General features: G+C 37.0%; 1 protein-coding gene across 5 annotated transcripts in view; it reads left to right on the top strand.

Moving 5' to 3' along the window:
- Positions 1-9,965, top strand: part of LOC140547154 (LIM and calponin homology domains-containing protein 1-like) — a 62,444-nt gene extending 52,479 nt beyond the window's left edge. For 4 of the 5 annotated variants that reach the window (XM_072670741.1, XM_072670737.1, XM_072670740.1 and 1 more), the window contains 8 exons: positions 612-704; positions 2,057-2,238; positions 2,422-2,519; positions 3,000-3,105; positions 3,990-4,076; positions 5,814-5,922; positions 6,488-6,590; positions 6,898-9,965. In XM_072670741.1, coding sequence (XP_072526842.1) covers positions 612-704; positions 2,057-2,238; positions 2,422-2,519; positions 3,000-3,105; positions 3,990-4,076; positions 5,814-5,922; positions 6,488-6,590; positions 6,898-6,923 — 804 coding nt within the window. In that variant the 3' untranslated portion in view covers positions 6,924-9,965. The remainder of the gene's footprint in view (positions 1-611; positions 705-2,056; positions 2,239-2,421; positions 2,520-2,999; positions 3,106-3,989; positions 4,077-5,813; positions 5,923-6,487; positions 6,591-6,897) is intronic. The other variant, XM_072670739.1, reaches the window with a different exon arrangement.
- Positions 9,966-15,394: the final 5,429 nt, after the last annotated feature.

The raw sequence follows: 15,394 nt of genomic DNA on the forward strand, positions 1-15,394 counted from the left end.
CTAATAGCATCACATCAGCCGCATGTCTTAATCATTACACTTAATTTAAATCTTGTTAAATCTTAACAAAAAGTAATCTTAAATATACTTTAGTTTTTAATGTGATACCTGGCTCTGAAAATCCATTGAATAAGAATTAATTGAAAAAGAATAGTTACCACTTTGTTGTTAACGTATGTATGAAGGTATCAAAGCAATATCTGTATATTGTAATGGCCTTATCAGTTTCTTAATTAATATAACAGTAAAAAACAAAACAGCCACTAAATAACAGCTGGCCAGTGTAAGTAAATGTATGTTAAGTAAATACTGTGAAAAGCTAAATACTACCACAATGGAAGGAGCTGGTTTGGGATCTTATACCAGGTCCACACTTCGCTTTGCTTGTTGCCCGGAGGTCCACCTGACTGTCTCTCGTGGCAGTGTAGCTCTTGAGCATCTTTAGCGTCTGTAGTCTTCTGTAGTAGTCTTCATCATCATTAAGTCTTTTCATTTCATTCATGTAACTTTTTCCTTTCTATTCTCTTCTTCTTCAGTCTCTTAATGTTGGTGCTTAAGCTCAGTGTTGATCTTACAAGTCTCTCTCATTCTCTTTATATATCTCCCTCTAGGAGAAGTATCAGCAGGAACAGGAACGGCTGAAGAAGGAGTGGGAGAAAGCTCAAAAGGAAGTGGAAGAAGAGGAGAGGAAACACAATGAGGAGGTGGGCCACCCTCACTTTATGCTTACCATTGCTCCGACATTTCACAATACAGATAATGGTGTTGCTATTAATGACTTGAACTGCTCTTTTTTAGCAGTGCTTACCAGTGCTTAGAAACAAAGTAATTGAGAATTGTTAAACGTGAAACGCTCTATTTTAGGTTTAATGCACAATGTTGTTTAAAACATGTTGGAGATGTACATGCTGGTCTCAGTGCTTTAAATAAGAAGACAAATTTGTTGGACTTGATGATTAGGTTTCAGAACACTGAACTGTGGCAGATGCAGCAGATTAATGTGATAGCATCTGAACACAAAAAGTGTGCAGTCTTGTGCAGATGCACTTCACATGCTTCTCAGTGCAGCTCATTATCAACTTTACTGATAATGTTGGATCCTATGATTAATGATAAGTGCAATAACAATAGGCACTCTCATTCACCAGTATCATTTTCCTAAATTTGTTCTTGAGGACAAATTCAAATTCCCAATGTTTTTTTTTTTACCATAAAATTGTTTATTTTTATTTTATATTTGTTAACATGCATAAAAATGTAGTATGATCTGATGACTAGGTGACTAGGTGTACCAGGAATGCAGACTTTCTGGAAATGCCAAAAGCTTAGAGATTAAGGGTCAGTAGCTTTATGGTCGGTCAGACAGATGCATTGTGTTGCCAAAGCCTAGGTCATAAAAGTCATAAAGATTGACCACCTGTTTAAAGAATATACACTTGTTACCCCTTCCCTGAGGCTGTAACCCAAATATAAATCTGTATACTGAGACTTGGGGGAACTTGGGGTTGAGCTGCCTGCAGAACGGACTGTAGATTAAGTTGGGTAAAGGCTGCATCTAAAACTGCATACTTTCATAGTAAAACGTTTACAACACTACCATTAATAGCATATTTATTAGTACAATATGTATAGAAAATACAGAATAGTATAGTATGTGGTTTTGAATGCAGTTAGTTACATGCTTGTATGTTGTGACATGTCACTTGTTTAACCAAAAATCCTGTAGATATCTTGTGTTTTTTTTATTTGTACCACTTTTTTAGAAAGACTAAGAGTTGCTTTTTGGTGGATTTTACGTGAAGTTTAATAACACCCGTTTACACATTGTCTGTAGGTGTGTGGTACCTGTCTGAAAGGCTGGTTTTCCATGCATTATGTCCTGACTGTTTCCATTTCCAAGTACCCATGTACCTACATTTAACTGTTTTCCTGCTCACCTACTTCAGCTGCAATGCTTGTAGGAAAAACAAAATGTCCAGCACCAGGGTACTCCAAGAAAATCACTCTATAGTGTGAGTGTTATGATGCACAACTGACAGCGATCGATTATTAATAGGAGCGAAGGATCCTGGAGGAAACCGCAACGCCGCTGACTCCAAGCATTTCAGCTCAACCTCCTCCCACAGTGACAGAATGTCCATCTCTTTCCACACTTCCTCACAACACTGTCTGGGATAGAAAACAGGAAATGTTGGAGAAACAGACACAGATGAAGCAAAACAATGGGTCAGAACACAGGTAACACTGATAATACACTCACAATCTACAATGTATTAGAAACAGCTGCCTTACTAATAATGAATGAATGGGATAGTTTTTTTTTAAGTCTAGTAAAGTCAATGGTGAGTGTACGGTCTAAACAGAAAAAATTCATTGCCTGTGCATTTTTTCAGTGTTAATTTAGCTTGTATTCTTGAACAGCTCTGACCAGACAGATGCAATCACACCTGCACAGCAGAATGGCCAGGAAGCAGAACATCAGGATCAATCAGCTACACCACAACTGCAGTTCATACAGGGTAACATGCTCTGTCTATTAATGTTCAAACACATATACACATATTGGCATCCTGCTTAATGCCAGGTGTGGTCCTGAGGGGTATAAAGGCCCCAGCATTGAGCTATGGAACTGTATTACTAATCATCTTGTCACTGAATGCAATCAAATCCTTGTAGCGGTGCAGTAAAATCTAGTAGAAAGTCTTCCCTGGGCAGTAGAGACAGTTACTCCAACATAAGCAGATTAACTCATTTTTTTAAATTCCGGAGATTTCGGAAGAAACATTGAATAAGCTGGTGTCCAAATACTATTGTCCATATAGTGCACATAACATGAACAGCTGGGTGTCAGTCCTCAATACTACAGACTACAGGTTTGAATGGTCAAACTAGTTGGTTTTCACGTTTTCTAATGCAAGACTAGGACAACCCTAACAAACATGTAAATAAACTGATGTAAAAGTAAACTGATTGCTTTAACATGGTGTGCATTTATGCAGATGGGACTTGGAGCTCCAAATCTGAGAGCAGATCAGAGTGGAAAAAAACATCCTCACTCGACCGCAATTTGAGCCCTTCGCAGATACAGCCTCCCAGGATGAGGAGGTGTGTTTGTGTGTGTGTGCATACTGAAATCTGTTGTTTCTCAGCTTTGCTTTGCTATGTGGACATTTGTGTTGTGCTGACTTGATTTTTGTTTCATTCAAATGTTATTCTTTCTTTCTTTCTTTTTTGCCAAACATTGACATGATTTTTTTTTCACATTCATTAAAAATATATTTGTTTAGGGAAAGGATCTGCAAAAAAATTAAATTTCACAGTTTTCCAGTAACTTCAGATATTGTTAATCAGACCAACAATTGTTGTTGTCCAAATTTCGCATCTTTATAATTCAATAGGTCAATGCTACTAACAAGCAACACAGGTCAGAGGGAGCCATTTTAGATGTTCAAGATTTTCAAATTCATGAGATGTTGTAAACAAAAGTAATTAAAGGTGCCCTAAAATTGTATTTGACTGTATTTATCTTGGCATAGATGAGTAATGAGAGCCCAGTATCTCAAAACATTTATACCCAGCACACTAGCAGAAGCCTTTTGAGAAGTAAAACTGCAAAGCACTACATGCAACAAACACTTCAGGAGGATAAGATGTTGATACTTTTTAACTAGTTGTCTGAGGCTTGTAAAATGGCATGTATTTTTTTTACCCCACTTTAAATTTGGCTGGTTATGAACTTCTAGTGTAGCCCCATAGCTCCAATCTTACCTTGAAAAAACATTTGGACAACAAGCATGTCTTGACTGACTGACCATCTGATTTTGCTCATTTGGTATAATAACCCTCATACATACTAAATATGTTTATAAGTTAGATAATTTTTCAACAAGAAGGAAAGAAAAGAAAGCACGCTAGCAAATATGCAGAGAAATCCACTCTGCTTGCTTTCTCATGTTTGTCATTGTATGTCTGTGCGTGTGCTTGGTTAGGACTGGCTCGTATGAAAACATTTTAGGGACGCACCCATCTAATTCACCTTCATCATCACAAGACACACCGCCCCCATCACCAAGCAGGTACGATCTCTCTGTGACCCACTTACATGCATTAAGAGACACATAACGTACAAGAAGTGCAAGACATATCAGCAACAATATTATATGACTCAAAATGTGAAAATGTAAATTGTTAGTGGAAAATTATAATGATCCTGCTCCTCCCCACAGTGTTGAAAGTATAAGAACTTTACTCAGTGCACTAAACCACAGAGGAACCTTGTAACATGCTTTAAGAAACCATCAAGAAAAGGTTATAGAAGAAAAAGATTCATTAAAGGTTTCTTAAAACACCTTAAGAAGTTCCTCAAACTGAGTTTCAAACCTCCAGGGGATAAATTTAAGGAGATTAGAAATAAAGATAATCAATTTGCATGAGAAAGGTAAATGGAAAAGGAAATTAACTGAAAATCAGAACTTTTCAAAACTTTTGGGCTCTGTCAGATCACAAAAAATGCCCTCATTAGATAAACAGCACTTCCAGGAGAAAAGTAAGCTTCAGAGTTTTCTTGGTATCACCATTTATTTTTGAGAAAACAACTTTATGATCACGTTGTGTTTCTTTTCTTGAAAACACAAGAAAATGTTGTCATCATGAGATAACAGTACATAAAAGAAGGGAAGCTTCTTTTGTATAGTTTATGACTATACAAATCTATCTTTTGAGTTTTAATCATATGCTCACCACACTGCATATATGGATTAAAGTGTTCTGTATTGATATGAGTCACGGTTTGTTTGGTTAATTAATAGGTAATTTTATCATCCAGATCATTTATATTTTGAAACACTTTCTTTACTGTAGACACGTTAGTAAGTTTATGAGGCATTTCCATTCAGATCATTATGTAATGCTTTATCTCAGCATGCGGTTATAAATGTTGGCATATCCTGCTCTTGTTATGCTGTTATATTTCCACTTGTGTGAAAAAAAATGAAATCCTTTGGATATATGGGGATTTCTGCACGAGAGACTCCTTTGTTGGCAACTGATATTCATCCAGGTCTGTATGAAGGGTACACAAACTGTAGATGAATTTGTCCTGAAATATGTTTTAGCAACCCGTGACAGAAAAGATAAATTATCAGTTTTCAAAAACTAGAATGAGAACATAGACTACAAATAATTTCCATCTGTTCAAATGAATAATTTTTCTTTTCAAAAATAAGGTAATAAGAAACTTGAGAAAGATGAGCTATGCTTTCACAAGCCCCCCACTATGAAGTCATGCTGTGATCCATTGCTATATTTGACGTTTGTACAGCTGTTTTAAGTGTGTTTTTCTTCTGAGCATATTCACAGCAGATGGTGGAGATCACAGTGATGTCCTTTAATACTCAGTGCACTAATCTAAAATACCGAAGGTCCACCACCTTTCCTAGCGAAGACATTACGCTAACATGCACATTAAGACAGAAAAAAACAGGCACTATTACAGGGCAACCAATCAGAACAGAGCTCATTTTTCTTGTATCAAACCTTAAAGCCACGGTAACAGAAACCGTCATTACATTAAGCAGTGCAAATGTAAATTAGGGTAAATATAACAAACACAAAATGTGAGATATATCAAGATAATTTTGTAAAGCATGATAAAATGTTGGGTGATTATTGTAAGAAATATTTAATAGTGCCACTTGCTTCAACAAAACAGAGAACATAGAGTGCATGTATGGATAATGTTCTATTTCTATAAAAATTACTTTTCTGCAAGCCGTATAAATGGGGGATATTCTTTTGTTCGGTGCCCTCTACAGGTCAGTGAGTGGTAAGAAGCTTTGTTCCAGCTGTGCACATCCGCTGGGGAAAGGAGCTGCAATGATCATTGAGACATTGGGGCTCTACTTCCACATCCAGTGCTTTAAGGTAAGAGTGTGTGTGTTAGAATTCAATGATATGATAATTTTATTATCAAACAATAAACTTTAATGCTTTTGTCATGCTGGCTAGGCTAGACAATGACAAGGGAACACTCGCAGGGACAGTGCAATGCAAGATGATTTAATGACAAAACCAAAGATGAAAACAGAACCAGAAGTGGCAGCAAAGTACAGGGTCAAACGGGAACTGAAAACAAACTCGGGACAACTCAGACGGGGCAGAACAGAAGAATCACCTGAGGCTAGTAGGTAGCCAGGGAGCTTAGCGAGACCGGGCAAAACAAAAGGAGGGAGGAAGACTAGAACATAAAGTAACTGGCAAGGCCAGTAAAACAAAACACAACCCTAAACCGCGCTCGTCAGGTGCAACTAAACTTACTTGACTCGAACACTAGGGAATCAGCCGCCGAATCCCACAGGCAACCGACCAGACAGCCAAGAAACAAACTCCTTCTGAACATGAATCAACTCTCAAAGAGCGTACTCTAGAGAACACCATAAACAGACCTAGAATCACAGAAATGCATCTGAAATGCATCTGTGTTTTTCAGTGTGGTGTGTGTAAAGGGCTACTTGGTGACACAAGCACAGGAACTGATGTTCGGATTCGAAATGGTGTGCTCAACTGTCAAGACTGCTATGTCAAATCACGAGGTAAGCGAACTGCACATTTTGGATCATTTCTATTGGTCTGTTCAACACAGACGTTTGACACAAAGAACAACTGTCACATTCTAATTATGTCAAAAGGTGATGATATATCATAAAGGCTACTGCCCTTTTTGTTAGTGATGTCCAGAATAGTGCTGAGACCCATGCATCTCTAGAAGTCTTAGGACCAATGGTCATGAATCTACCTTACAGAGATCTGCCTGAGAACTGTAATTTACAATGATTTCTGTTATTGATTAAGAAGCTCTGTAAACCAGCCATGCCTTAAGAAGCTTGTCTTTATCCTCAGCTGCTGGCCAGCCAACCACCTTGTGACGCCTTTGCCAAGCCAGTCGAAGCCTAGACCATTCCCACGGAGAAGACATGAGAGTTGATATTTCACTTCCGGAGCGGTTTCATAAGGCACAACAATGATTCAAATCGCCCCAGGACACAAATGGATTAAACTGGAACAGTATGGAGCATCTGCTCATTATTCTGGAGTCTTCATTATATTAATCAGCAAATATGTCGTTCTGACCATTAAACACATGAGCGTAAATTGTGTTAACAAGTGTTAAAACTCACATTAACTTGTTGTACAAAGTGGAGCTCTTTACTTGCCTGCACAGCCTAGATAACTAAAATTAGCAATAAAACACAGACCCGCGGTTTCAACGAGAGATGTTCTATTGAGATTATAATGTTTATTAACCTCATCATTGAGTAACTGCACAAGAGAGAGATATTATTTAGTTATGTCAGCAGTTTTGCACATTGGGCCCTCTGTCCGTCATTTTTAGCAGATATATATATATATATATATATATATATATATATATATATAGAGAGAGAGAGAGAGAGAGAGAGAGAGAGAGAGCGCTAACCTAAGTGTACATATATATATATATATATATATATATATATATATATATATATATATATATATATATATATATATATAAACAGAAAATAAAACTTCCCTTGCATCCCTCGAATTCATTACTTTTACCACAATTTGGCAGGAAAATTGAGAATCTAGTAAGCTAGTGGGGGGAAGACACCAGCGAGTAAAATTTATGCAGTATGAAAACCAAGATTTCTGGCAACCCAGCATCTTAAAATCCTTTTTGATTCACAGCTGTTTAATACAGTTTTGTGTATGCAGCTGTTTACACACAGTTTCATTATCATGGCTTTCTTGCACTTGGCGCTAAGACATTGCATAAATAATGTATGCACTTTATACATTTTATATTTATTTTAATAATATTTAGCAATATCTTAGCCTCTAAAGTATGAAAACAGAAATATGACCCAGGCGCTTCCTTAGGGCATACAACTGAGTGAACTTCAGTTCAACTATTATGATCTTCTACAAGCAACTATTGCAAGCACAAACATGCTTCTGCTTATTATGTGAATACTCAGAACTGCATTCTGAGTGAGCATTTTAAAGTATACACCAAACATTTAGTAGTATTCTTCCTGTACTAGGTTTAGTTAGCATAGCTGTGCCTAGTCTTGCCTTCTATACCCAATCTGACCACTAAGTGGTACTATTTCCAAATATTTTTTTCCAAAACTGCACAAAGCTGCACTGAAAAACACCAAAACATCAGATCATAATAGAGCAGACATTGAAGTATTGGATTTGTGATTTACATGGCAATAAGCCTATTTTTAATATTATGATAGGTCTTTGGAATGACCAGAATAATACCACAAGCAGCAGTAACAGATGATTTTAAAAATACATGTGGCAAGTTGGCATAAAACAGCAGTGTATTTGAATACCAGCAAGCGTTATTTCAAAATGGAGCACAAAACTACCCTCTCTATACTCTTCACCTTTTTAAAATTAGATTTTAATGTACACATTGTAAAACATTAGCATTGCACTGCCCACTCAGAGAGAGCACCTCACTATAGAGTTTTAAAAGCAATATTGTGATCTTGTTCTATGCCCCATGGAAGCTAATGGGAGGTATTTTTGTGAGGTGTAATTGTGCTCAAATATTTGAACACCCATGGTATATTTGAACACCCATATTTAGTTGATTTTCTACTTGAAAATTGGTTCATAACTCCTCTACAGAGAACATACATCTGCCCATTACAATGCTGAGCCTTTGCAACTGTGTCTTAAACGTGCAGTGTTTCCTATAGTCGTTGCATATGCATATTTCACCAATATTCATGAGAGGAAACCATGATAGATTATCCTTGAAAGTTGAAGTGAAACAAACAGACAAAAAAGAAAAACAGCGTAGTAAGCAATGTTTCACTCATTATCTAGTAGCCTTAGGAATTCATTGAGCCCATGGTTATTCTTGGGCTGCCCAAAGATATCCTGCCATATTTGGTTTGATTTCTGCTGGAAGATGAACGGGATAAAGCCGTCAACAAGGCAACTTTTTAATTTTGTCCTACAACCTTCATAGTAGGCACTATATGCTGCATGATTCTACAAAGGGCCGTTTGTGAAGGGAATGGCTGGAAATCTTACATTATCTCAGAAAAGCAACAACAACAACAAAAAAAAAAGCGCAAAAAAGAGTTTGGCTTTTGAACTTGTGTGGTTTTAAGTTAATTGCTGTGTTTACCCATTTTGTATTTCTGTTCTTGTTCATCCTCTCATTTGTGATATATTAGCCTAACTTGCAGTTTAAAATGCATGACGCGTGAAGTCTCACTTAAGTAGTGGATGAAATTTCCATTTTGGTTCTTCTTTTCGTTGTACTTTTGATTTTTGTAGCCATTCGGCAGAGTGAAGAAACTTGGTTGTTGTCTTAGTTTTCATTTTTAACACTTTTCTGTTGTTCCAGACAGCTGTAAATCATATACATGATGTGTTGTGCCTTAAGAATGAGTGCACCTCTGGAGGAAGGATGTGTGATTGCGTTCTGTATGCAACATTCAGAGCTTTTCCATTTTGTTTGCTTGTTCTACAAATGCAAATTAGTGAACTATATATGCAGAAATGGCTCCATTACGTACCACTCTCTTTTTTTCATAAACCCTGTGAGTTGCGTAACAAAACTTTTACAACGTTTGGCTGTTGTAAATGGGGCTTGGCATGCTCTCGAATTATGTTTTAGTTTTTCAAATCTGTTTCTAATAAATTGAAGGAAATGATTGTCATACATAACAGTCATATTTGATTCGGCTAATTTTTAATTAAGGCATAAGAATTATGAAATGCAGCAGGGTATTGTAGCTTATGGTTTTTTCACTGGGATGGAAAATTGCCTGTGTGTTAAAGCTCTGTATTTATTTTATCATCTTAAGGACAAGAGATAGGACAACCTGGCATCCCTTGAATTGCAGTGGGTTTTATAGCGAGTGTATGTTTATAAATAAACTATTTTAAATGCATGTGTGTGTGTGTGTGTGTGTGTTTGCAGGGGGAGGGGTAGAATGAGTTACAACAAACATCCTTAATAGAAAAAGAGGGTTATTTTTTTGCAAGTTTTCTTAAATCAACTTAATATATACAAGGTTGTAAATATACACACATTTACTTTATTAATTCAGTGGTGCTAAATTTCTAAAATGACTTTTAATCTGCCAAGACCAAGGCATTTTAACTACATGTTAATGATCACAGTTAAGGGGTAGATGGGGTACAGCTTCACGCAGGCCACAAGTCAAAAATATTCTCAGTCATCTCAGGCTATGTCTTTAATAGTCTGCCTATTAATAGTCTCACTATTAAAGGTATAGAAGCCATTCACTTGACAATAATGTGCACTTTGGTACAGTAAGAAGCAATCCCTTTGCAGTAGACCTATTGCAAACAACACTGATGTTGCAGACACATTGGAATTTGTAATGGATGGAGCGTGCGTGTCATTGTGTGGGCAAACAGAGAAACTGCATATAGACATAAACAGACAAAAAGACATATGTCTTATAATAATGTATATTTTTCATAAAACAATACTTGAATTCTTTAAACAAGCCAATTCTTCTTTCTGACCGTCTATGTGCAATATATAAGGCCTGAAAAAGCAATTTGCACTCTATATTTATTACATATTTAGGACCATTGTTGTCTGTACCAAGGAACCAAAAAGTAATCACTTGTCTTTTAATCAAATCTTTTAAGGAAAAAAAAACAGTGAGATGACATTGTCAGTGTTGTTTGTTCATGTTGTGATGTTTCACATCAATTCATTAATCTGCCTCGGCACATTTAAAGCCATCACTAGACAACATGCCAGGAACCACATTAATGCTTTTCTTGGAAATGTGGTGGCAGAAGCAAAGTATTTTGGTGATGGATGTTTACCTTACAAGTCAAAAGGTAATATAAAGGAATAGAAACTCTCTCTCCTTTGGAGTTCACTTTTATGAAATAAATATACACACAAAAGCAGCTTCTGCACGCGAGAGTATAATCCAATATCTTAAATAATCTATTAAGATTATAGAAGCTATTTAGTTGAACAATAAAGTGCACTGCTGTGCAACGAGAAGCAGTCCCTTTAAAATAGACCTATTGCAAATAACACAGATGTTGGATGGGAATTTAGATGGAGCTTAAAATTCATTGTGTGGCTAAACTGGGAAACTTTTTTTTCAGTTTAGACCCCATAAACGTTATGTTGTTATGTTTATGTATGGTATGTAATAGCTTACATTAATGGTAACATAATTATAAAAATAAATAAATACAAAAACACAGCTCAACTGATATCAAGACTCGACGGAGGTGCTGGAAGCTAGTGGAACAAAGAAACATTTGTAAAAGCTTCTATGGTCCTTAAATTCAACTATTTCTCCACTGTGGGTGACATTTATCTGCAACTAAAGAGCACACCTATTGGTTGATACTGGCTGTTTTGTCTCGGATTATGCTAATCATCACATGAAAAAAATTTTATTACTACCTATTCATTTTAGGCTCATTCAGTTAAGAACACTACATAAAAATAAGAGCATATCTTGGCTACAGATCCAGCCCTTACTTTATGAAACCAATAAATTGATTAGGGCTATAATATTCCCTGCTTCTAATCAGACTCTCTTGAGTCCTGTTTAACAAGGAAATTGAACTTGTGGTCAGTGCACCCAGAGTCATAATATTTGGAGAACTAATGATTTTAGACATCCTAGGACCAGAACGTTTATGCTTGTAATGTTATGTAGTAGTTATGGAGTAATGACATGTAACACAAAAAAAGTCCATGTGATAAATATTATGTTGGTAAAACTACTCGTCCTCTTAAGCAAAGAATTAGTGAACATAATAGTTCTTTTAGATTTGGACTGCACCTAATGATTCCTTTTTTATTGATTAATCTATTAATTGATTCTTATTTTTTCAATTGGTCAATTAATCTAACAATGATTTTTTAGATTACACTATAAGTGTTAGGAATTTAAAAATCCTTTAATACTGATATTTTCTTTATTCGTCTTTTCTTGAACACATAGTATGCACTTAAGGGCATTATTGTACTAAATACTTTAGTGTTAACAGTTTACCAATCAAACATAAACTCGTCACCACAAGAGATGAAATAATTCAAGTAAAACAAATAAAGTGTGTGTTGTATTTGTGTGCAACACAATATGTGTAGTATCTGTGAAATGAATGACCCTGCGCTGTGGGGGGCTCAGAAGCATGAGGAAAACACATGTTTTAAAGGGTACTTTAAACGCATGGGATCTATAAATGATTAAAAAGACTAAAAGACTGTGCTCTGACTGGACTTTTAGAGGCACAAATGACATGTAGCCTAAACACCTCACAGACAAGAAATCATTTTGTGTGGACTATACTTTGTTACCTTACTTAAGTCAAAATTTTGGTGATCTATACTTTACTGGCGTTTTTTAGATGACTTTTTACTTCTACTCTTTACATTTTCACACAATTATCTGTACTTTCTACTCCTTACATTTTAAAAAATAGCCTCATTAATCCTATTTAATTTCCGTTTGTTTTTTATTCCGGCTCGTCATCATTCAAAAACCTGGAGAGTGCGAATTTGATTGTGGTTTGATGAGAATAAACATATACCATTCTGACACCCTTTTGGTTTGTCCTTTGGGGGGGTTGAAGTTGATACTTTAGCTTCTATAGAAGTATTTTTAAACCCTAGTATCTACACTTCTACCTGAGTAATTGATGTGAATACTTTTGACACCTTTGTGTGTATATATATATATATATATATATATATATATATATATATACATATATATATATATATATATATATATACACATATATATATTTTGGCAGAGAGCCATTTGAAAACCAGCTCCGTGTGTTTTAAAGCTCCCGATACCAAGAAATGCCTTAGGTATTCACACTGGACTTTTTGTGTGAAATACATCCACACTTCAGCTGGACGCAGGCGATTTTTTGTGGCTGCACTGTGACTTACGCTACAGATAAATCATTGCTTTCAGTAGGCGCAGTCACCTTTGCGACGCATCGACGCACGCTATGCCAATCGGTGTAATTTCATACTCGATTATGAACCTTTTTTGAAAGTTATGGCCTATTTTTGATCAAAGTTATGAATAAGCCTATAGCTTGTCATTTCAATAATTATTCACATTCCATTTATACTCTTAGTTCCCAGTGCATAAAGCTCATTATTGTGAGAGATGTTTGGCTACATTATAATTATTTTGTTATATGATTCAGTAAGATTATATATAGATTATATATAGTTTAAAAGACCCCAATTTATTTTTATCCTTCTTTCTCTGCCATTAACTGCAAAATAAGTCTAAGGCTTCGATATTAAGCAACTTTCACTCTCTCTGCATTTGTCCAATACTGCGAATATGATTGTTAGAAGATGAATAGCATAAAATGTTGAGGAAGGTGTACTAAATATGTGTACTTAGTTTTTGTTTATAATATATAATAGTGGAAAATAAGTATTTGGTCAATAACAAAAGTTAATCTCAATACTTTGATATATATCCTTTGTTGGCAATGACAGAGGTCAAACATTTTCTGTAAGTCTTCACAAGGTTGGCACACACCGTTGCTGGTATGTTGGCCCATGTTTTGGGGCTGTCGGCGGGCAACACAGACTTTCAACTCCCTCCAAAGGTTTTCTATGGGGTTGAGATCTGGAGACTGCCTAGGCCACTCCAGAACTTGAAATGCTTCTTATATAATGCTTGGGATCATTGTCATGCTGAAAGACCCAGCCACGTTTCATCTTCAATGCCCTTGCTGATGGAAGGAGGTTTGCACTCAAAATCTCACAATACATGGCCCCGTTTATTCTTTCATGTACACGGACCATTCGTCCTAGTCCCTTTGCAGAGAAACAGCCCCAAAGCATGATGTTGCCACCTCCATGATTCACAGTTGGTATGGTGTTCTTTGGATGCAACTCAGCATTCACTCTCCTCCAAACAACGAGTTGTGTTTGTACCAAACAGTTCTACTTTGGTTTCATCTGACCATAAGACATTCTCCCAAAACTCTTCCGGAACATCCAAATGCTCTCTAGCAAACTTCAGACGCGCCTGGATATGTACTGGCTTAAGCAGGGGAACACGTCTGGCACTGCAAGATCTGAGTCCCTGGCGGCGTAGTGTGTTACTGATGGTAGCCTTTGTAACGTTGGTCCCAGCTTTCTGCAGGTCATTCACTAGGTCCCCCCGTGTGGTTCTGGGATTTTTGCTCACCGTTCTTGTGATCATTTTGATCCCATGGCCTGAGATCTTGCGTGGAGCCCCTGATCGAGGGAGATTAGCAGTGATCTTGTAGGTCTCCCATTTTCTGATTATTGCTCCCACAGTAGATTTCTTCACACCAAGCTGCTTGCCTATTGCAGATTCAGTCATCCCAGCCTGGTGCAGGTCTACAATTTTGTTTCTGGTGTCCTTCGACAGCTCTTTGGTCTTCACCATAGTGGAGTTTGGAGTGTGACTGTTTGAGGTTGTGGGCACGAGTCTTTTATACTGTTAACGAGTTCAAACAGGTGCCATTAATACAGGTAATGAGTGGAGGACAGAGAAGCCTCTTAAAGAAGAAGTTACAGGTCTGTGACAGCCAGAAATCTTGCTTGTTTGTAGTTGACCAAATACTTATTTTCCACCATTATTTGCAAATAAATTCTTTACAAATCAGACAATGTGATTTTCAGATTTTTTTTTCTCATTTTGTCTCTCATAGTTGAGGTCTACCTATGATGTCAATTACAGGCCTCTCTCATTTTTTTAAGTGGGAGAACTTGTGCAATTGGTGACTGACTAAATACTTTTTTCCCCACTGTATCTGCTGATATCTGCAGCATTTTAAACAAGGCTTGTTCATGAGCAGTATAAGTTGCTATTATGTTCTATTTACAAAGCTAAGCTAATACATTTGGACAGAAAATAGGGTCACGAAGCGTCATTTTTAGAAAACGAGTCCAATGCATTAAACTCGCTAAAACTCTAAACACTGCACATTATCGCATGTTAACACTTGACATTAACGCCTGGCATTACTAAATTCTATATTAAAGCCCGCAAGATCCGTAAGCTGCCCTTCCAGCGCCTAGTGCGTGAGATCGCTCAGGACTTCAAGACTGATCTCCGCTTCCAGAGCTCCGCCGTCATGGCCCTGCAGGAGGCTAGCGAGGCGTACTTGGTGGGTCTGTTTGAAGATACTAACCTGTGCGCTATCCACGCCAAGAGAGTCACCATCATGCCTAAAGACATCCAGCTGGCCCGCCGTATTCGCGGAGAGCGCGCTTAAACAGAGCGCTTCGACGTTTACCTGAAATACCCAACGGCTCTTTTAAGAGCCACCTACCCGTGTCCGCGCCGAAACAGCA

Source organism: Salminus brasiliensis, chromosome 24, assembly GCF_030463535.1.
Source record: "Salminus brasiliensis chromosome 24, fSalBra1.hap2, whole genome shotgun sequence".
Taxonomy (NCBI): Eukaryota; Metazoa; Chordata; class Actinopteri; order Characiformes; family Bryconidae; genus Salminus; species Salminus brasiliensis.